This window comes from Nicotiana attenuata, chromosome 6 (assembly GCF_001879085.1).
Source record: "Nicotiana attenuata strain UT chromosome 6, NIATTr2, whole genome shotgun sequence".
NCBI lineage: Eukaryota > Viridiplantae > Streptophyta > Magnoliopsida > Solanales > Solanaceae > Nicotiana > Nicotiana attenuata.
In genome coordinates, this window is record NC_031994.1 from 49,559,080 (window position 1) to 49,582,688 (window position 23,609).

General features: G+C 39.1%; 1 protein-coding gene across 1 annotated transcript; it reads right to left on the reverse strand.

Annotated features, from left to right (window-relative positions):
* Positions 807-3,338, reverse strand: LOC109227836 (basic leucine zipper 19-like). Its single transcript, XM_019393030.1, has 4 exons — positions 3,151-3,338; positions 2,920-3,010; positions 1,797-1,923; positions 807-1,132 (listed from the first exon to the last, which is right to left on the reverse strand). The coding sequence occupies exons 1-4, from the start codon at positions 3,336-3,338 to the stop codon at positions 930-932; spliced, it is 609 nt and encodes a 202-aa protein (XP_019248575.1). The 3' UTR covers positions 807-929.

Consider the following 23,609-nt stretch of genomic DNA (forward strand, 5'->3'; position numbering starts at 1 on the left):
AGCCAGGATTAATTATTGAAGTTGGTTTCTGTAATTAATGATGTTAAGACTGGAAAAGTCAGGTGTCATGCGGAAGCTAGCAAAGCAAACCTTCAACGACGATAAATCAGATAACAAAAGAGAAATATACCAAAAGAGATACAAACATATAACGTGGTTCCGTCAACTGACCTATGTCCACGATAGAGATGAGCAATCCACTATATGAAAGGAGAGTACAAAATATCGAAAGAACAACCTCACGAAGAGGCAAACACAAGTGACACACTAACACTTGTCCCGTAAAGTTCTCCCCCTAAACACGACTATCAAACCCCATGTGGCTACATTGTGGATGCTACTGAATGAGAAGGAAGGATCCTCAATTTATAGAAGTCCAAATCTTTTCCTACTAGAAAAAAGACTGGCCAAATATGGATGAATTATATTTTTCTTCTAGGAAAAGAAAAATCCAATTATGGTAAATATCTTGTCCTTTCCTTCATGAGATTGGAAAATCAATTATGGTAAGAAAATCTGGACAAACACCTAACAAATGAGTGTCTAATATATATGCCTAGGAGAATTTCAGAGAAGTAGAAAAATTGAGGAGTTTGTATTTTTTTCAGAATAATTTTGTATTTTTTCAGATTATCATTTTACTTTTTCTATGTAGAATTACATGTCGTTGTACGTTTTTTATACACTATTAGTATGCATAACATAAACTCATTTCAACTACCAAGAATTAGGAAAACAAGAAAGATCAAGTACAACATTTTTTTTGTTCTAATAATGAAAACGAAAAATAATACATTCAACACCCTTCCCTCCCAAATAAACTTACAAGAAAGGAACAGAAATATAAAAAGGAGTAATATCCCACAAAATACACAACTTCATGACTCATGAACACAATAGCATGGATCCAATATATGTTGGTAATTGGTTCACATCTCATTCTTGGGTGGGTAAAAGTTCAAAGCATCTAAGTTGAGATACTGATCTATGCCAGCAGCAGCAGCCTGCTGCTCCATTTCAGACTGATAAAAGTAATTAGAAGTTTGTCCCAGTTGCATATTATAATGATCTTCTTGAGCCTTGGCAAGTTCCTTAAGCCTCCTCAATTCAAGTTTCATCTCTTCAATTTGCACTGCATGCATGAAAACCCTCTTTCTCACTTTTCGTGCACTTCATTACAGAAAATTCTTTTAGGAAATAATAATAAAAATATCGTTACGGAGTGATTAATAGTACAGTTAGACCTCTCTATAACAACACTTCCCTATAAAAGCCAAACTTTTCCGGAACCAATTTTCATGTTATAATATATGCTCTCTATAACAGCACTTCGCTCTAACATTCAAAAATATTCAGAACAAACGAGGTTGTTATAGAGAGATGTGACTGTATAAGAATTGGTATAAAGTAATATGTAGTAGTATATATTTTAGGGAATCTTATCTAGGGATTACTTACTTTAAAAACAGTTTTGTCTTCAAATATATAATTTCTTTTCATGTTTCACCTATTCTTTACACATTTTATTATGGCTAAAGTATATTTAGATTCCAGCATAATGCATGTATAGTTCATGAATTCTACCAACCAAAAATTACATTAGTTAAGCGAGAATTTTTTTTAATAGAGCTAAAAAATTCGTATAGTATAAGTTATGCAAAATTTATTTTTTCATTACTTCTAACAAAACGTTACATTATTTTATGTGAATATTTAAACTGAAATTATTTTTCTTAATTTTCCCCTTTTTCTTAATTAAATAAAAAATTTACAGTGCGTAGCTTGGAGATATATACCAGTGCGTAGCTTGGATCTGTCAGTGAAGCTATCCAATTGTTCTTGCAAATATTTTCTTTGCATCCGCAACATCGATTGCTTTTCTTTGCAATTTTCTATTTCTGGTGAAAGATAAGCTATGGTATCCTGCACCCAACATAGTAAACAAAATGTTAGTGGTAACGAAGGCAGAGGCGGATTCGGAATTCAAGTTTATTGGGTTCAACATCTATTCTCTTAGCATTGAACTTATTATATTTTATTCTAATTTGATATTTGCTACATTTTATGAATTTTTACATTATAACTTTATGCTCAAAGTTGAAAGTACTGCATTTAAATGAACTCGGGGACGAAAATATACATACATCCAACCCTAATGGACGCGGATGCTCTTGAAGAAAGTGTGTCATTCCTTCGTTGAATTTCTTTATATTTTTTTATTTGTGGGGAAAACACACCAAAAAAAATTATAAATATTAGATTGATTTTTAATTTGTGGGGAAAACACAAAAAAAAATTTGTAAATATAAGATTGATAAAAATGTGCGCATAGTCTCGTGGTTAATCTGATTTTTGTGGCAAGCGATGTCACCTATAATGCCAATGTGCATTGTATTTCTGAAATGACATTTTAAGACTCATTTGTTATTTAAAAGAAACAACAGTCCTAAAATTGCAAATCAATGAATTCGAATCCGCGACATTGATTTTGAAATTAAATCAACATGACCACTTAGATAAGACCCTTATGTGTAGTTACTAAATGGCAACACCTCAAAAAATCTTACTTATGCTATAAAATGCTACAATAAGTTTTTTCTTATTAAAATTAGAACAAGATTTCTAAAAAGTTAAACATTTAACATGTGTTCTCCAATTTTTTTTTTTTTACGAATCGGAACAACAAATGACTGAATCTCGTGGCAGGAAAAACAACTTTCCCACCTACAATACCTCCATCGCATTTTGATCTAGGTACCTGGAGGTCTTTCACCTTCTTTTGCGAAAAAACAAATTAAATTGGAACGACATTAAACGGAATATCTAATTGATGTAATAATATTACTTAATAATAAATAAAATCTCCTATTTACCAACAAAAAAAAAAATCATTCGAATAAAAAAAATTGATCTAGGTACCTGGAGGTCTTTCACCTTCTTTTCCAACTGAGTGATGTATTCAGTCTTCTTAATCCTAGATCTTTGCGCAGACAATCGATTTGACACAGTCCTAATAAAATTCACAAAAAAATCATTATCTAATCTTTACATATACAACCTTATAAAAACATAGGTAAAAAAAATACTACTCCATTATTTATCATGAAATTAAAAACCAAGGCATAAAAACAAAAATAATATAGATATAACCTTCTGAGCTTTTTCAAATCCACGTCAGAATCAACATTTCGACCAAGCTTGTTCAGTTCAAAATCAATTGCTTGATCTAGGGTTAGAGGAACCTTGCGCCTATTAACTGAGAATTCATCTTGATTATCAGTTGAACTTTTAAGAGACAAAGCTAATTCAGGCTCAGATCTTTTACGTTTATCTTCCATTTTCTTGAATTTACCTAAGGAACAATGAATTAATACAAACCCCAAAAAAAGAAAAATTGATTAGCAGAAAAAGAAAGAAAAATAATTAAGAAAGTGAATTATGAAGTGCATGAACTAGTAGTACCTCTAGAGTGATGGTTCTTTAGATTTTTGTGAGGTTATACAAAGGCATTATAGTTGTCTATATATAGAGACTGAAAATTGAATTTTTTTTTTGGCAGCCTGTCATAAAAGTAAATAAGATTTCATTAAAAAAAAAAGAGAATCTTTTAAATAAAAAGATAAAAATTATTTTTCTAATGTCTTTTATGCTTTAATTGCATGACTAAAATAAGCATATAAATAACTATTATGTGGTTACAAAAGAATTGAATTATTATAGGTAAATAAAATAAAATAAACGAGAATAATATTTGATTTACATTTTTGAAACGCTGAAAAAAAGTTGGATTTAAAACGAAAAAATCTTCTTCCTCATAAAAACACTTTATTTGCCTATTTATATAACGGATAGTATAGTAGGCCACAAATTGGGAGAATTTGCACCTACATTAAATTTTAGAGGTAGAAAATAACTCGCCAAAAATTTAGTACATAAAAAAAGAAAAGTCTCTCATGAAACCTTCTACCAAGATAGAAAGTAAAGAGGAAAAGGCATGACCAGAAGAATCGGTCCGGAGCCGGCTGGTAATGGACCTACTTACCTTGCTTGTAGACCTGCTGCGGAGCTAACCCTTGTTCTCTTGGTTTGGTGGTTGCTACCACCACACCCTGACTTCAATGATGGGAACAACCTCTGCACTCCGGCCTTCTTGCATCTTTCCTTGAAAATCGACTAAGCGCACTCTTCTAGGCCAATGGGTAGATCAGTGGTTGCGATGGCTCTCGACGGCAGGAATGAGAGACTACCGGTAAGCCAGATGCTTCAAAATTTTATAAAATACTACACCCAAAGATGTTTAATTTGCCTAAAAAAAATTTAACCTACTAATTGTCCAATCATTTAAGGTGATTCAGAGCAACCATTTTATATACTCCTTTTTTTCCCGTATCTCACGGTCACGCCTTAACCTCATTAAAAGTGAAGCCGTTGACTAGCTAGTTGCCGGTATATCTTTTATGTCGTTGACTAGCTAGTTGTCGGTATATCTTTTATGTCGTTGATTATACGTTGTCCGTATCGTTTTTAATACATCACATTTGTCGGAGTTGAATACCTTTTTCTAAAACGATCGCCTTCTCTCGTTTGTAAAACAACCAACACTAATAAAACGATATTATTATGACTATAAATATTAGTAATATTGACTACTAAAAATCACATAGATGGATTGCCTATGCCCAAAAACAGATTTTCCCAGATTACCTACATTTTTGTTGCCTGAATTTTTTTGAGAAGTTTGTACTATCATTTTTAAAAGAGAATCATACAGATAAGTAGTGAAAATATTATTCTCATTTTATTTGGAAAATTAATTAGACAAACAAAGCATGAATGCCAAATGTTGTAGATCTGAAGAGCTTATCTCTAATATGATACATTTTTAGGATGGTATAGTGAGTGTGTGGGTCTGAAAATGGAGGCAAATAGCCTAATCTTCCAATTGTTTTTTTTCTAATAAAGTTTTTACTTTATTTGCCAAAAAAATTGATAATTTTTTGGCACTTAGTAAATTACGTGGCAAAAAAGGACAATGAAAACAAAAGTGTCACAAACGTTTTACTTCACGAAAAACACGCAGGTCTTCTGCAAAAGAGCATTAAAAACAAATTTTAGAAGCCTAAAGTAATGGTGAGTAGTCAGTCAACAGAAACTACTCAATTTTGGTGGAGTCGCGATCTACATCTCCTGTGTGGTTTGTGAACTATTGCAGTGTATAACTGAAGAATAATAGTTGCGGATTTTTGTCACGATCCGGATTTCCCACCCTCGGGAGTCATAATGGCGCCTACTCGTAGAAGCTAGGCAAGCCACGAAATTTAGAAATCTTTAACCTTTTCATTTTCAACACTTTTAACTACTTGTAACAACAGGTGATCATCATTTAAACAGTAGCGAAAGATGAATTTAAGCGGAAGACTTAGATAAATATAATACCAAAATCGATACGAATAGCCAACATATGTCTCTACCCAGAACCGGTGTCACAACATTCACGGACTGTCTATGATTACTACATACAAGTGTCTGAAAGAAAGAAACTCAGTCTGTCTCGGATACAAGTGATAACAGATCATAATGGTAGATAGGAGAGACGTCGGGCCTGCGACGCCTGCAGGACTACCTCGGATCTCTGTGGACTAAAGGATGGCTCCTAAGCTACTGCTGCTATCCCAATACTGCTCCGGTATCCGCACAGAGTGCAGAGTGTTGCAATAGCACAACCGACCCCATGTGCTGGTAAGTGCCTGGCCTAACCCCGGCGAGGTAATGACGAGGCTAGGACCAGACTCCAGATAAACCTGTGCAGTTATATATATATAGCGGAAAATAAACTAGAACAAATAATTAAAAGCTGGGAAGGGAAAACATGCTTCGGGAAATAACAGATAAAACAGAATCTCAAGAGAATTACCAAGAAAACAAAAATTCAACTTCTATCAAAGATAAGGAAAACAAAGGCAATTTACACTTTCCGTTCACATCTCGTTGCAGGCGTGCAACCCGATCCAATTTCTCATATCTCGTGATAGGCGTACCACCCGCTCCCATTTCATCATATCTCGTGGTAGGCGTACCACCCGATCCCATTTCACATATCTCGTGGTAAGCGTACACCCGATCCCATTTACCAGCCAACATAAAATTTCAAGGAATCCCGGCAAGGGATCAAAGCAATATAATAACTTCCCGGCAAGGGAACAAAAGCGAGGTAATAACTTCCCGGCAAGGGAGCAACAATATCAAGATAAACATCCCGGCAAGGGAGAATCAGCTATAACCAATCCTAACTCAACTCCTACTCAGCTCAATTAGTATCAACACTTAATCATGAATAAAATCCACGAAATAAACTAAATCTTTGCTCAATATCGTGAATCATCAATTAAAGCATCCGTAGTAACATTTAAGAACACAACATCTATCAATTCAAGACTCACGGTCATGCTCGACATCAACGTATAGATACTCGTCACCATGCCTATATGTCGTACTCAACAAGAAGCAATTAGCAAATAGGACACAACTCCTAATCCCTCAAGCTAAGGTTAGACCGGACACTTACCTCAAACTTCCATGGCTAACTCAATCCTCAAATACCGCCTTTCTTTTCGAATTTGGCTCCAACACAATCGTATCTATACATAATCGACTTAATAACATCAATAAATGCTAAACAATCCAATTCCAATGCTCAATTATAGCTTTTTAATCATTCTTCCCAAAAATCCAAAAATTGACCCCGGGCCCGCTTGGTCAAAATACGAGGTTCGGACCAAAACCCGATCACCCATTCACCCACGGCCCGAATATATCATTTGTTTTGAAATCCGATCCCAAAATGAGGTCAAATTCCCAAATAATTAAAAAGCCCTAACTCTATCCAATTTTCCAATTTTCTACCATTAAAACCCTAGAATTATTGATAAAAGTTGATGAAAAACATTAGATAGTTGAAAGAAATCAGTTAGCGACTGCTTACTTGTGATTTGGGAAGAAAATCTCTTGAGAAAATCGCCCTAGCCCTTCTAATTTTTGTGAAAGTTTGAAAGAAAATCGCTGAAGTTATGTTTTTAAAAAGACTCACTGCCCGACTTCCGCATCTGCGGTTCAGGGGCCGCATCTGCGCCACCGCACGTGCGGAAAAGTGGGCGCTTATGCGGAAATGGCTAGGCCCCGCTGGGGCCGCACCTGCGAAACACACCCGAGCCCTCGGGGCTCCTAACCAAACACACGTACTAACTCAACAACATCATACAAACTTATCCATGCGATCAAATCCCCAAAATAACCTCAATAACGACGAATTAAACCTCAAAATCAAAGAATTTTCCTCAAACCTCATAAAACATCAACTTTAGCAATTTAGGTCCGAATCACATCAAACGACATTCGTTTTTCACCAAATTTTATAGAAATATCTTAAATCATATATAAGACCTGTACCGGAGGCCGGAACCAAAATACGGGCCCGATACCAACATGTTCTAATCAAATTTCATTTCAAAATCCTTTCAACAATTTCAGAAAATAATTTTCTTTAAAAAATTATTTCTCGGGCTTGAGACCTCGAAATTCGATTCCGGGCATACGCCCAAGTCTCATATTTTCCTATCGGGACCGTCAAATCACGGGTCCATGTCCGTTTACCAAAAATGTTGACCGAAGTCAAATTAATTCATTTTCTAGTCAAAATTTATCATTTTTCACAGGTTTTCTCATTTAAGCATTCCAGCTACACGCCCGGACTGCGCATGCAAATCGAGGTGAAGATAAAAGAGGTTTTCAAGGCCTCGGAATCACAGAATTAAATTTAAAAGCAAGTGATGACCTTTTGGATCATCGCAATTTTCTTGAAAATTTTTCGAAAAGAAAACTACAAGAAATTAATTCATTAATTTGATATAATCACTGAATAAATTTTTACCTGTTATAATTACTACTTCTTAATGAGTTTCATTAACTCTAGTAGGAGAGTAGTGAATATGCATTCTCATAATTGTTTACTAAAAGCATTAACACTATCTTACATCGAAGTTAAATTTATCTTATATTGAAGTCATGTGACGACCCAAAGGGTCATCACCTGTTTTTAATTGAATTATGTGTCTTCGAGGCCTTGAAAACCTCATTTAGAGTTGCCTCGATTTGCGTGCGCAGTCCGGCCGCGTAGCCCGAAAGCTTAAATATGAAATTCTGTGAAAATTGTAAGTTTTGATGTTAAAATGAATAAATTTGACCTTGGTCAACGTTTTGGGTAAACGGACCCGGACCCGTAATTTGACGGTCCCGGAGGGTCCGTAGGAAAATATGGGACTTGGGCGTATGCCCGGAATCGAATTCTGAGGTCCCAAGCCCGAGAAATAAATTTTTTAGTAAAATTGTTTTCTGAAATTGTTTAAGTAAATCTGAAATGAAAATTGATTACAACGTGTTGGTATCGGGCCCGTATTTTGGTTCCGGCGCTCGGTACAGGTCTTATATATGGTTTGAGTCATTCCTGTGAAATTTGGTTGAAAACGGACGTCGTTTGACGTGATTCGGACCTAAATTGGAAAATTTGATGTTTTATGAAGTTTGAAAGAATTCATGGATTTTGACGTTTAATTCAATGTTTATGATGTTATTTTTGCGATTTGATCGCACGAATAAGTCCGTAGGATATTTTTGAGGCTGTGTGTATATTTGGTTTGGAGCCCCGAGGGCTCGGGTGAGTTTTGGATAGGCCACTAATGCATTTTTGGACTTTGAAAAGCTGCTGGTATTTCTGATCTGCAGGCTTCGCATTTGCGAAGCCAGTCTCGCAAATGCGAGCTTTGCATCGCAAATGCGAGAAAGGGACTAGGCAGGCCTTATCGCAAACGCGACCAAGTTGTCCGCAAATGCGAAAGTCCCAGATTTTCGAAGTGTTCGCAAATGCGAACAGTACTTCGCAATTCCCACATCAGCAGGTCGGGGTTCACAATTGCAAACCCCTGTTCGCATTTCCCATATCAGAGACCTGCAATTTTTACACTTAAACAATTTTGAGCTTCATTTTTCATATTTTCTCAAACCCAAACACACTTAGGCGATTTTTCAAGAACAAATCTTCTTCCAAATCAATAGTAAGTTAGTTTTTACTCATTTCTTTCAATTATTAACATCTTTTAGCATGATTTCAACCTAAAATCAAAGATTTTCATGGGGAAAATTGGGTGTTTTGGGTAGAACCTAGGTTTTTCAAAAATTGGGGATTTGGACCTCGATTTGACGTCCGATTTCAAAACAAATTATATATTTGAGTTTGTGGGGGAATGGGTAGTCGGGTTTTCGTTCGAACCTCGGGTTTTGACCACGTGGGCCCGGGGGCGATTTTTAACTTTTTGGGTAAAACTTTGGAAAACTCATTTTCATGCATTTGGATTGATTCATTTAGTGTTTATTGATGTAATTAAGTAATTTGTGATTAGATACGAGCGAATTGGCGATGGAATCAAGGGGTAAAGCTATAATTGAGACTTGAGTTGTGTTCAAGGCATCCAGGTAAGTGTTTGGTCTAACCTTAGCTTGAGGGATTAGGAGTTGAGTCCTATTTGCTATGTGGTATTAGTCGTGTACGACGTATAGGCATGGTGACGAGTATCTATACGTTGGTGTCTAGTATGACCGTGAGTCCTTATATTGTGAACATCTTGATTTCATTGTATTCTTCATGCTTTGGTGATGATTTTTAGTTGTTGCGAAAAGTTTGTGGAGGGAATTGAGACCTTTGAACATCTTGGAGCATTGGCTCGAGTTATATTATGAATTGTGAAAGTATATGAGATGATTGAACCCTTTGGAGCATTGGCTCAAGTCGTAAAGCGAGTTATGAAGTAAAATTGAAAGATAGAGAAAGAGTTATTGAAATGTTCCCTTGCCGGGATTTAATTATTTAATTGTTGTTCCCTTGCCGAGATTTAATTAATTAATTGTTGTTCCCTTGCCGTGATTCCTATATATTCTTGTTTATTTCCCTTGCCCTTGTTTGTGATTGTTGTTTGGGTGAGGAAGAGTGTTAAAGCACGAAGGGTGATGTCGTGCATTGTTTGCTATTGTGAGGAAAGAGTGTAAAGCACGAAGGGTGATGCCGTGCCGCACGATGTACCATTCCGTGCCAATTTTATTGATTATATGTGAGAAAAGAGAGTAAAAGCACGAAGGGTGATGCCGTGCACATTTTATTATTCTAATTGCTTTGGTGAGGAAAGAGAGTAAAAGCACGAAGGGTGATGCCATGCACGTTTTCATTATATTACTGCTTGGTGAGGACGAGAGTAAAAGAACGAAGGGTGATGTCGTGCACTTATTTGATTTCTGCTTCTTGTTGACATTGTGGTTATGTTGTTCATTTCCTTACTTGATGCTTTATTCGGAACTGTTATCTCCCCGCAACATATTTCCCCCTCCCATCCTTACTTGTTTATTTCTGCTATGTTTCCGCTGTATATTATATAATTGCACAAGTTTATGTGGTAGTCTAGTCTAGCCTCGTCACTACTTCGCCGGGGTTAGGCTAGACACTTACTAGCACATGGGGTCGGTTGTGCTGATACTACACTCTGTGCTCTTTTGCACAGATCCAGGTCCCAGAGTAGCATTTGGTCATCAGCAATAGTTTGGGAGCTATCCTTCAGCCCGAGACTCCAAGGTAGCCCTGCTGGCGTTCGCAGGCCCGACGTCTCTTCTTTCAGTTTTTATGTTCTGTTGTCATTTGTACTCGAGACAGACTATGTTCTTTTCTTTCAAACACTTATTTGTAGTAATCCTAGACAGTCCGTGGATGTTGTGACACCAGGTTCTTGTTAGAGGCATGTGCTGGTCTTCAGGATATTTGGTTTTATATTTTGTTTAAGACTTCCGCTAAATTTCATATTCCACTGTAATTTATTTGTTTATTTCCGGTAAATTTAATTGGTTAAAAAGGAATTAAAAACAAAAGAGTTAATGATTTTTAAGATCGTGGCTTGTCTAGCTTCTACGAGTAGGCGCCATCACGACTCACGAGAGTGGGAAATCCGGATCGTGACAAGTTGGTATCAGAGCTCTAGGTTACATAGGTCTCACAATTCACGGACAAGCTCAGTAGAGTCTGAGGGATCGGTACGGAGACGTCTGTATTTATCCCCCAGAGGCTACAGAGTTAGGAAGAGTTTCACATTTGTTCTTTCTTGTCGTGCGGTTTGGTTTCTCAAAGCTAATTGAATTTCTACTCTGTTCTTTCGCAGATGGCGAGAACACGCGCTTCCTCATCTACTGTTCAGCAGCCCGAGCCCCAGCTGCAGCTCCCACGAGGGGCAGAGGGCGAGGCGGAGGCCTTGCTAGAGGCCGAGGTAGGGGCAGAGTTCAGCCTCGAGCAGCAACGCCAGTGGCGGAGCCTCAGGTTGATTTTGACGAGGAGGTTCCGGCCCCAGCAGTTCCGGTGGGCCCAGCTCAGGTCCCAGAGGGGTTTATTTCTACCCCAGTTCTTCAGGACGCTCTGGTCCGATTAGTGGTCCTCATGGAGAGTGTCACCCGGGCAAGCTTGCTTCCTGTAGCACCAGCCACTTCTCAGGCTGGAGGAGGAGCCCAGACTCCTGCTACTCGTACTCCGGAGCAGGTAGCTCCCCAAACTCAGACTCCAGCAGTTCAGCCAGTTGGAGCAGCTCAGCCGGGCGTGGTAGCCCAGGCCGGTGGTGGAGCAGCTATGTCTGCCGATGCTTTGTGGAGATTGGACAGGTTTACCAAGCTCTTCACTACTACCTTCACCGGTGCATCTATTGAGGATCCCCATGATTATCTGGACAGCTGCTACGAGGTTCTTCGGAACATGGGGATTGTTGAGTCCAATGGGGTTGATTTTGCTACATTTTGATTGTCTGGATCCGCCAAGACATTGTGGAGGGATTATTGCTTAGCTAGACCAGCAGGATCGCCAGCCTTGACCTGGGAGCAGTTCACACAGCTATTTCTGGAGAAGTTTCTCCCAATTACACAGCGAGAGGCCTATCAGAGGCAGTTCGAGCGCCTTCAGCAGGGATCCATGACTGTCACCCAGTACGAGACCAGGTTCATTGAGTTAGCTCGTCATGCTCTTATCATACTTCCCACTGGGAGGGAGAGAGTGAGACGGTTTATTGATGGACTCATTCAGCCGATTCGTCTCTAGAAGGCTAGAGAGACTGGGAGTGAGATATCCTTCCAGGAGGCGGCCAATGTGGCCCGGAGGGTTGAGATGGTATTATCACATGGGGGTGGTCATAGAGCAGACAAGAGACCCCGTCAGTCAGGCAGATTCAGTGGTGCCTCGTCTGGAGGCAGAGATTCATATGGTAGAGGCCATCCTTCTAGGCCTTATCAGTCAGCACTTCAGGTTTCTCACGGAGCTTCAGGTGGCCGTGGTCCCCAGATGCAGTATTCCGATCAGCAGTCCTACAGTTCACCACCTGCTCCTATCAGCGCGCCGCCGCTTCAGAGTTTTTGGGGTGGTCATTCAGGTCGCCAGGGCCAGCAGTCTCAGCAGGCGAGGGCTTGTTACACTTGTGGTGAGATGGGCCACATTGCCAGGTTTTTCCCTCGAGCACCGAGCAGCTCTCAGCATCAGGGTTCTCGTGCCATGGTACAGGCACCAGATGTTCCACAGCCCGCCCAGCCAGCTAGAGGTGGGGGTAGAGGTGCTAGAGGTGGGGGTAGAGGTCCTAGAGGTGGAGCTCAGGCCGCTAGAGGTGGAAGCCAGCCAGCAGCAGGCCGATCCAGAGATGTGGTTCAGGATGGTGGGGCCCAGCCCCGATGTTATGCTCTTTAGGCCAGGCCCGAGGCTGAGGCTTCAGACGCAGTTATTACAGGTACGGTTCTGGTTTGTGATAGAGATGCTTCAATGTTATTTGATCTGGGGTCTACGTATTCGTATGTATCATCTTATTTTGCCTTGTACCTGGTCATGCCTAGTGATTCATTGAGTATTCCTATTTATGTGTCTACACCGGCGGGTGATTCTATTGTGGTCGATCGAGTCCATCGTTCTTGTATTGTGGTGATTGGGGGTCTTGAGACTCGTGTAGATTTGTTGCTCTTAGACATGGTTGACTTCGATATTATATTGGGGATGGATTGGTTATCACCTTACCACGCTATCTTGGACTGTCATGCCAAGACTGTGACCTTAGATTTACCGGGTATGCCTCGTTTAGAGTGGAGAGGGACTCCTGGTCATTCTACCCGCAGTGTTATATCATATGTGAAGGCTCGGCGTATGGTCGAGAAGGGGTGTTTGGCCTATTTGGCATATGTTCGTGATTCTAGTGTTGAGGTCCCTTCTATTGATTCTGTGCCCGTTGTTCGTGAGTTTCCTGATGTTTTCCCTTCAGACCTGCCGGGTATGCCACCCGACATAGATATTGATTTCTGCATTGATTTGGCTCCGGGCACTCAGCCCATTTCTATTCCGCTGTATCGTATGGCCCCGCCTGAGTTGAAAGAGTTAAAGGAACAGTTACAAGATTTGCTTGAGAAGGGCTTCATTAGGCCAAATGTTTCGCCTTGGGGTGCGCCGGTGTTGTTTATTAAAAAGAAGGATGGGTCAATGAGAATGTGTATTGATTACCGGCAATTGAACAAGGTCAATCAAGTATAAGTATCCGCTGCCGAGGATTGATGATTTGTTTGACCAGCTTCAGGGTGCCAGGGTATTTTCAAAGATTGACTTGCGATCTGGCTACCATGAGTTGAGGATTAGGGCATCCGATGTCCCTAAGATAGCTTTCCGCACTCGGTACGGGCATTATGAGTTCTTGGTTATGTCATTCGGGTTGACAAATGCCCCAACAATTTTCATGGATTTGATGAACCGAGTGTTCAGGCCTTATTTGGACTCGTTCGTGATAGTCTTCATTGATGATATATTGATATATTCCCGCAGCCAGGAGGAGCACGAGCAACACCTTAGAGTGGTTCTTTAGACTCTGAGGGATAGTCGGTTAAATGCCAAGTTCTCTAAGTGTGAGTTCTAGCTGAGTTCAGTTGCATTTCTGGGTCATGTTGTATCAGCAGAGGGTATTCAGGTGGACCCAAAGAAGATTGAGGCAGTTAAGAACTGGCCTAGACCAGCATCAGCTACAGAGATTCGGAGTTTCTTGGGGTTGGCAGGCTACTATCGTCGGTTCGTGGAGGGGTTTTCATCTATTGCAGCCCCGATGACCAGATTGACCCAGAAGGGTGCCCAGTTCAGATGGTCGGATGAGCGTGAGGCGAGCTTTCAGAAGCTCAAGACAGCTCTGACTACGGCAGCGGTGTTGGTTTTGCCCACAGGTTCAGGGCCTTATGCAGTTTATTGTGATGCTTCCCGTGTTGGGCTTAGGGCAGTATTGATGCAGGACGGCAAAGTCATTGCCTATGCTTCGAGGCAGTTGAAGATTCATGAGAAGAACTATCCGGTTCATGATTTGGAGTTGGCAGCCATAGTTCACGCATTGAAGATTTGGAGGCATTATCTATATGGCGTGGCATATGAGGTGTTCACGGACCACAAGAGTCTTCAGTACTTGTTCAAGCAAAAGGAGTTGAATTTGAGGCAGAGGAGGTGGTTGGAGTTGTTGAAGGATTATGATATCACCATTTTATATCATCCGGAAAGGCCAATGTGGTGGCCGATGCTTTGAGTCGGAAGTCAGCCAGTATGGGCAGTCTTGCTTATATTCCGGTCGGTGAGAGGCCGCTTGCTTTGGATGTTTAGGCTTTAGCCAATCAGTTCGTGAGACTGGATGTTTCTGAGCCCAGCTGTGTGTTAGCTTGCACGGTCGCTCGTTCTTCATTATTGGAGCGTATCAGTGATCGGCAGTATGATGATCCCCATTTGTGTGTCCTTAGAGACACGGTGCAGCGCGGAGGTGCCAGGCAGGTTACCTTAGATGATGATGGAGTTTTGAGATTGTAGGGCCGAGTATGTGTGCCTAATGTGGATGGGCTCCGAGAGTTGATTTTAGAGGAGGCCCATAGCTCCCGGTACTCTATTCATCCGGGCGTCGCGAAGATGTATCAGGATTTGCGGCAGCATTATTGGTGGCGTAGAATGAAGAAGGATATCGTAGCATATGTGGCTTGTTGTTTGAATTGTCAGTAGGTTAAGTACGAGCATCAGAGGCCTGGTGGTTTATTTCAGAGGATTGAGCTTCCCGAGTGGAAGTGGAAGCGGATCACTATGGATTTTGTTATGGACTTCCGCTGACACGGAAGAAGTTCGACACAGTATGGGTCATTGTTGATAGGCTGACTAAGTCAGCGCATTTCATTCCTCTGGCAGTCTCCTATTCTTCTGAGAGGTTGGCTGAGATCTACATTCGGGAGATTGTTCGTCTTCATGGTGTGCCCGTATCTATCATTTCGGACCGGGGTACGCAGTTTACCTCGCGTTTCTGGAGAGCAGTTCAGCGAGACTTGGGCACACGAGTTGAGTTGAGCGCAGCATTTCATCCCCAGACGGACGGACGGTCGGAGCAGACTATTCAGATTTTGGAGGATATGCTCCGAGCTTGTGTTATTGACTTTGGAGGCTCGTGAGATCAGTTTTTTCCTTTAGCATAGTTTGCCTACAACAACAGCTACCAGTCGAGCATCCAGATGGCTCCTTATGAGGCTTTATATGGTAGGCGGTGTCGGTCTCCGGTTGGATGGTTTGAGCCGGGAGAGGCTTGGTTGTTGGGTACGGATCTGGTTCAGGAGGCCTTGGACAAGGTCAGGATCATTCAAGATAGGCTTCGTTCAACTCAGTCCAGGCAAAAGAGCTGTGTAGATCGCAAGGTTCGAGATGTGGCTTTTATGGTTGGTGAGCGGGTATTGCTTTGAGTGTCGCCTATGAAGGGCGTGATGAGATTTGGGAAGAAGGGCAAGCTTAGCCCGAGGTTCATTGGTCCGTTTGAGATCCTTGATCGAGTGAGAGAGGTGGCTTATAGACTTGCTTTGCCGCCAAGCTTATCAGCCGTGCATTCAGTGTTTCATGTGTCCATGCTTCGGAGGTATCACGGTGATCCAGCCCACGTGTTAGATTTCAGCACTGTCCAGTTGGACAAGGACTTGTCTTCTGAGGAGGAGCCGGTGGCTATTCTAGACCGGCAGGTTCATCAGTTGAGATCGAAGAGCTTCCCTTCTGTTCGTGTTCAGTGGAGAGGTCAGCCTCCTGAGACATCGACCTGGGAGTCCGAGTGCGATATGCGGAGCCGTTATCCTCATCTTTTCCCCGACTCAGGTACGTCCTTCTTCTGTCCGTTCGAGGATGAACGGTTGTTTTAGAGGTGGAGAATGTGATGACCCAAAGGGTCATCACCTGTTTTGAATTGAATTCTGTGTCTTCGAGGCCTTGAAAACCTTATTTGGAGTTACCTCGATTTGCGTGCGCAGTCCGGGCGCGTAGCCGGAAAGCTTAAATATGAAATTCTGTGAAAAATGCTAAGTTTTGATGTTAAAATGAATAAATTTGACCTTGGTCAACGTTTTGGGTAAACGGACCCACACCCGTAATTTGACGGTCCCGGAGGGTCCGTAGGAAAATATGGGACTTGGGCGTATGCCCGGAATCGAATTCCGAGGTCCCAAGCCCGAGAAATAAATTTTTTAGTAAAATTGTTTTCTGAAATTGTTTAAGGAAATTTGAAATGAAAATTGATTAGAACGTGTTGGTATCAGGCCCGTATTTTGGTTCCGGCGCCCGGTACAGGTCTTATATATGGTTTGAGTCATTCCTGTGAAATTTGGTTGAAAACGGACGTCGTTTGACGTGATTCGGACCTAAATTGGAAAATTTGATGTTTTATGAAGTTTGAAAGAACTCATGGATTTTGAGGTTTAATTCAATGTTTATGATGTTATTTTGGCGATTTGATCGAACGAATAAGTCCGTAGGATATTTTTGAGGTTGTGTGTATATTTGGCTTGGAACCCCGAGGGCTCGGGTGAGTTTTGGAGAGGCCACGGATGCATTGTTGGACTTTGAAAAGCTGCTGGTATTTCTGATCTGCAGGCATCGCATTTGCGAAGCCAGTCTCGCAAATGCGAGCTTTGCATCGCAAATGCGAGAAAGGGACTGGGCAGGTCTTATCGCAAATACGACCAAGTTGTCCGCAAATGCGATGTAGGGCCAGTCGCAAATGCGACCTCTTTGAACGCAAATGCGAAAGTCCCGGATTTTCGAAGTGTTCGAAAATGCGAACAGTACTTCGCAATTTCCACATCAGCAGGTCGGGGTTCGCAATTGCGAACCCCTGTTCGAATTTCCCATATCAGAGACCTGCAATTTTACACTTAAACGATTTTGAGCTTCATTTTTCATATTTTCTCAAACCTAAACACACTTAGGCGATTTTCCAAGAACAAGTCTTCTTCCAAATCAATTGTAAGTTAGTTTTTACTCATTTCTTTCAATCATTAACATCTTTTAATATGATTTCAACCTAAAATCAAAGATTTTCATGGGAAAAATTGGGTATTTGGGGTAGAACCTAGGTTTTTCAAAAATTGGGGATTTGGACCTCGATTTGAGGTCCGATTTCAAAACAAATTATATATTTGAGTTTGTGCGGGAATGGGTAGTCGGGTTTTGGTTCGAACCTCGGGTTTTGACCACGTGGGCCTGGGGGCGATTTTTGACTTTTTGGGTAAAACTTTGGAAAACCATTTTCATGCATTTGGGTTGATTCATTTAGTGTTTATTGATGTAATTAAGTAATTTGTGATTAGATACGAGCGAATTGGCGGTGGAATCAAGGGGTAAAGCTATAATTGAGACTTGAGTTGTGTTTAAGGCATCGAGGTAAGTGTTTGGTCTAACCTTAGCTTGAGGGATTAGGAGTTGAGTCCTATTTGCTATGTGGTATTAGTTGTGTACGACGTATAGGCATGGTGACGAGTATCTATACGTTGGTGTCTAGTATGACCGTGAGTCCTTATATTGTGAACATCTTGATTTCATTATATTCTTCATGCTTTGGTGATGATTTTTAGTTGTTGTGAGAAGTTTGTGGAAGGAATTGAGACCTTTGAACATCTTGGAGCATTGGCTCGAGTTATATTATGAATTGTGAAAGTATATGAGATGATTGAACCCTTTGGAGCATTGGCTCAAGTGGTAAAGCGAGTTATGAAGTAAAATTGAAAGATAGAGAAAGAGTTATTGAAATGTTCCCTTGCCAGGATTTAATTATTTAATTGTTGTTCCCTTGCCGGGATTTAATTGTTTAATTGTTGTTCCCTTGCCAGGATTTAATTATTTAATTGTTGTTCCCTTGCGGGATTCCTATATGTTCTATTTTATTTCCCTTGCCCTTGTTTGTGATTGTTGTTTGGGTGAGGAAGAGTGTTAAAGCACGAAGGGTGATGCCGTGCATTGTTTGCTATTGTGAGGAAAGAGTGTAAAGTACGAAGGGTGATGTCGTGCCGCACGATGTACCATTCCGTGCCAATTTTATTGATTATATGTGAGGAAAGAGAGTAAAAGCACGAAGAGTGATGCCGTGCACATTTTATTATTCTAATTACTTTGGTGAGGAAAGAGAGTAAAAGCACGAAGGGTGATGCCGTACACGTTTTCATTATATTATTGCTTGGTGAGGACGAGAGTACAAGCACGAAGGGTGATGCCGTGCACATATTTAATTTCTGCTTCTTGTTGACATTGTGGTTATGTTGTTCCTTTCTTACTTGAAGCTTTATTCGGAACTGTTATCTCCCCGCAACATGTTTCCCCCTCCCATCCTTACTTGTTTATTTCTGCTATGTTTCCGCTGTATATTATATAATTGCACAGGTTTATGTGGTAGTCTGGTCTAGCCTCGTCACTACTTCGCCGGTGTTAGGCTAGGCACTTACCAGCACATGGGGTCGGTTGTGCTGATACTACACTTTGTGCTCTTTTGCACAGATCCAGGTCCCGAAGTAGCATTTGGTCATCAGCAGTAGATTGGGAGCTATCCTTCAGTCCGAGACTCCGAGTTAGCCCTGCTGGCGTTCGCAGGCCCGACGTCTCTTCTTTCAGTTTTTTTGTTTTGTTGTCATTTGTACTCGAGACAGACTATGTTCTTTTCTTTCAAACACTTATTTGTAGTAATCCTAGACAGTCCGTGGATGTTGTGACATCAGGTTCTGGTTAGAGGCATGTGTTGGTCTTCAGGATATTTTGGTTTTATATTTTGTTTAAGACTTCCGCTAAATTTCATATTCCACTGTAATTTATTTGTTTATTTCCGGTAAATTTAATTGGTTAAAAAGGAATTAAAAACAAAAGAGTTAATAATTTCTAAGATCGTGGCTTGCCTAGCTTCTCCGAGTAGGCGCCATCACGACTCCCGAGGGTGGGAAATCCGGGTCGTGACAAGCCAGTTCACTTGGAATGAGAGAATCCTTTTACTTTTATGGGATTTTTTCATTCATATACACTATTTGCAACTTTATTATCCTTAATATCCATTTTAGTTAATTACCTCGCATAAACAAGTTTTGTTTACAAAATATATACAATTCACCTTAAAAGGCTCCCAATCCATTATTTGTTCCTTCAATCAAGGGATATAGTTACACCATTTTCCTTTTTTCTCTCCTCTTTCCCCTTTTCTCTCCTGATCTTCCACCCACTCTTGAATTTTTTGTGAAAATACCTTCTCGCCTGTAGGTAAAATCAACGAATAGCTAAGAAAAAGACACGAGAATGTTCAAAGGGATATCTTACATTGCGTGGGCGATTCTGTACAATGTCAACAGCTTCTTGGTTACTTAGGTGTTCCCAGAGACCATCTGTACACGTACAACCAAAATTTTATCCCCAATACCTCCCCTCATTTTGTTGGAATATTACTCCAAAATTTTAAGGATGACATGTCTTTGGTATACTCTATAACTTAAGTTTCTCGTTTCAAAACAGTATGGAGTTAATATAATCAACAAAATATTAAAAGAAAATAGGAGACCAATTGTTTAATTGATAATTAGCATATAGTATACCTATAGAGTGGAACGTAAGCCTTTAAAACTTTAACTTACAAGTATATTTACTTCTTACTGACGAAGATTCAGAAGGAATAGATACTTTTTGCTGGGGAATATGCAAGCACAGCAGTATAACAAAGCTCTCATTCCTCAGGACAGAGTTTTGAAAGTTGTTCATAATTCAGCAAAGATGATTATATACAACTACAATATCATACCACTTAAATACAAAGTAAAAATAAATTTCATACTACCAATTATATATTATACAATTTATCTACAACTTCCACACATTATTTCTACCCAGTTAAATACAACTACAATAACATACAACTTAAATACAAAATTTATACAATATGTCTTTTGTATATTTTGTATCTGATTTATACGTAGTAAAAATAAATTTCATACAACTAATTATATATTATTCAATTTAGCTACAACTTATCTATAATTTTCTTACATTATTTCTACTCAGTTATATACAATTACAATATCATACAACTTAAATATAATTTTTATACAATACTGTCTAACTTTCATATAATAATTAATTAATTAATTATATATATATAAACATAATACAATTTTTCTAAAATTTTACCACAATTTCGTAAATATAATGTATATCATGTCTTCTTCTTCTTCTCTTCTTCGAGTTTCAATCTGAAATTCAGCCAAAATCAAGTCTAATCTTCACCAAAACACCCTCAAAATTGAGATATAAACTCAAACTATATTCCCAATTGTTTTCAACAACACCCAATCCAAACAAATAATGATGTTTAAAAATCCAAATTCGAATTCAAAGCTTCAAAGCTTTTTAATGGCTGTCAACGGTGGAATGGCTGCTCTCTTTTTCTTTGCTTTACATTACTGAAATTAGGGATTGAGAGATAGAGAGAGACGTAGAGAGAATCTCAATTCTTTGCAACAACACCCAATTCAAACAAATAATGTTTTTGAAAACCCTAATTCGAATTCAAAGCTTCAAAGCTTTTTAATGGTTGTCAATGGTGGAATTACTGCTCTCTTGTGGAAGATACATGGGGGAGGGGGGGTGGGATGTGAAGAGAGAAACGTGGAGGAGTGGGATTTGTACATTACAGTGATTGTAGGACTTGATTAATTATCCTTAAATCCTAAAAATGTACATAATTGGTAATTTTCTATATAGAAGGTAATTAAAGTGAAGCTTGAGTAGGGAGGGTAATAAAGTTTTCAATAGTGTATGGGTACGTAAAATCCCTACTTTTATTAATCAAGCTCCTTATGTTAAAAGTGGAAAATATTTGAAACCTATATAGATCTTCCGCGTGTCATTAGTCTCGTCGAGTTAGACAAAATCTAATGTACTTCTTCTAAATTCATATACATCACAATTTTTTTCTCTACTTTTTGACACTTATATCACTCGGTAATAATTAGTAAACTTACTATTTACTGGTATAAAAAAGTCATAATACTCGGTGAAATATTACTTTCAAAGTAAATTAAAGTTACCCCTATTTATCTAATAAATTTTTATCTTGTGAAAAAATAGGGCAAGTTTAAATGCTATTTGTTAAAAATTGTTTTATACATTAGAACAATATTTTTTTTCCTCATATGATGATATGACATAGCCACAAAAGTGGGGGGAAAAACTTTCGAGTAACTTGTTGAAGGACTTTTTACATCCTATCGCAAAGGTTGATACTTTATTTATTTTAAATAAGTATTTTTTTAAAAAATTATATTCCATAGCTACCTTTTGATTTTTATAGCCAAATATCTATTTATGGTTATCTCCTACCCTTAAGCCATAAAATACTCTTTGTATTATTTTTTCTCTATCATTCTTTCAGATTTTTCTCCACCCTCTCTCTCCCCAAACGCCAGTCTTCCTCCATGAACACAACCACTATTCTCCACTGATTCATCTCCATTGTCTCGCGAAATTATCATTGTCAGTGTAGTGGGGCTCTGACAATGCCGAAATCAAGCCCTAGAGAGAAAGATCCACCCCATTCTGATGGTCGTTGCTTTGCAATGAAATATGGACATGGCCACTGCAACTCTTGCCTCTCACCACCTCCATTGCTGCTTTTCTTCATCTACCAAGTTCGCAATTACTAACAAAAGAAAATAATTTGCTATTGAAAATAAGGTTTTTCTTTTGTTTTTGCATCAAATTTTGTGAGTTTCGAGTCGGAATCGCTGCCCTTACGAGACGACATTAGGGTTGTTCTTAAACAAAGACGACGAAGTTTGGGGTTGAGCAACTTGAAGAGTCTGTTACCTTTTTTTTTTATTGTATTTCAATGTATCTCGTTGTATTCTATGTATTTCATAGTATTCATTATCCTTTTTTCCCATTGTATTTCAATTTATCCCGATGTATTCCATGTATTTAATTGTATTCACTGTCTCGCTATATTCCATGAATGTATTCATATGTTCTTTTTAAATAATATAATTTATGTATTCGATGTATATATGTATTCAAATGTATCTGCAGTATGTATTCATATGTTTTTGCACTATAGATGACCTGTTATACTTCATGTATTCTATGTATTTTTTGTGTATTTAACTGTATTCAATGTAATTATATAATTTCTCTGAAAATTGCTATGTTTTTGGGGTGTTTTTCGATTGAGAATCATTTTTATAACTGAAAATACAAAATGTGTGTTATAATTGAGTTTGAGTTATATTAGGAGTCTATTATGTTAATTGATTCACTTTCCGTTTAAAAACAGCTGAATAGGCCATGAATTGCAGTATTTACGTTACTGTATTCACAAATACATATCGTGAAAACGGTCGAATACAATAATCTGTCTAGCAGTAATCCACTGTTTCACGCCGTGAATACAGTCGAATACAATCGAATACAATAATCTGTCTAGCTGCAATCCCCTGTTTCACACCGAGAAATGCTATTATATTCATGAATACAATAACTTAAATGCATCGAATACACTCTAAAAAACCTGTAAACATAATTATAGGAAGTAATATAGTAATGGTAGCTACAACTAACTAATAACCACTAAACAATAAGGTTTGTGAAAATTTCTCTAAATTGAAATAGTATGACTTTTGGCAAATAGACGGGCTTTAGTGGGCTATCATGTTAAGTTGTTAACCTCCTTTTAGACATCGGAAGCAATTAAGCCCAATCAGGCTTGTTGTCAGGACGTGAAAAACACTTGGGCAAGCTACACATTTAGTTGCTCGACTAAAAATATTTACAACTCTTAGCTAATATATACTTTTCTTACACTAATTAACTTTATATATACTATTTTAGGCGGGCGGCTATTTAAGTTAATTTCTCAAAAACATTCTGGGCCTACTTTCCTCCGTCGTCACTAAAGAAATGACATCAGGTAGTCACTCTAAAGGGATGCTAGGTAAGAATTAGCCAGTGCATCCTAAATTTTAATTTTTAAGTTCAAATTTTTGGGGAAAAAATGTCCTAAATTGTCCTGAAGTTAAGATTTTTGGTTTAAATTTTAGGACAAAATAAATAATGGCTAATATATAAATAGTATCCATGAGAATGGCTATATGTGCACTTGCCTCACTATAAGTGGGCCTAAACCGTGTCAATAAAAAGAGGAGAGAGAGCCCAAGGAATTCGGTCCAAACCA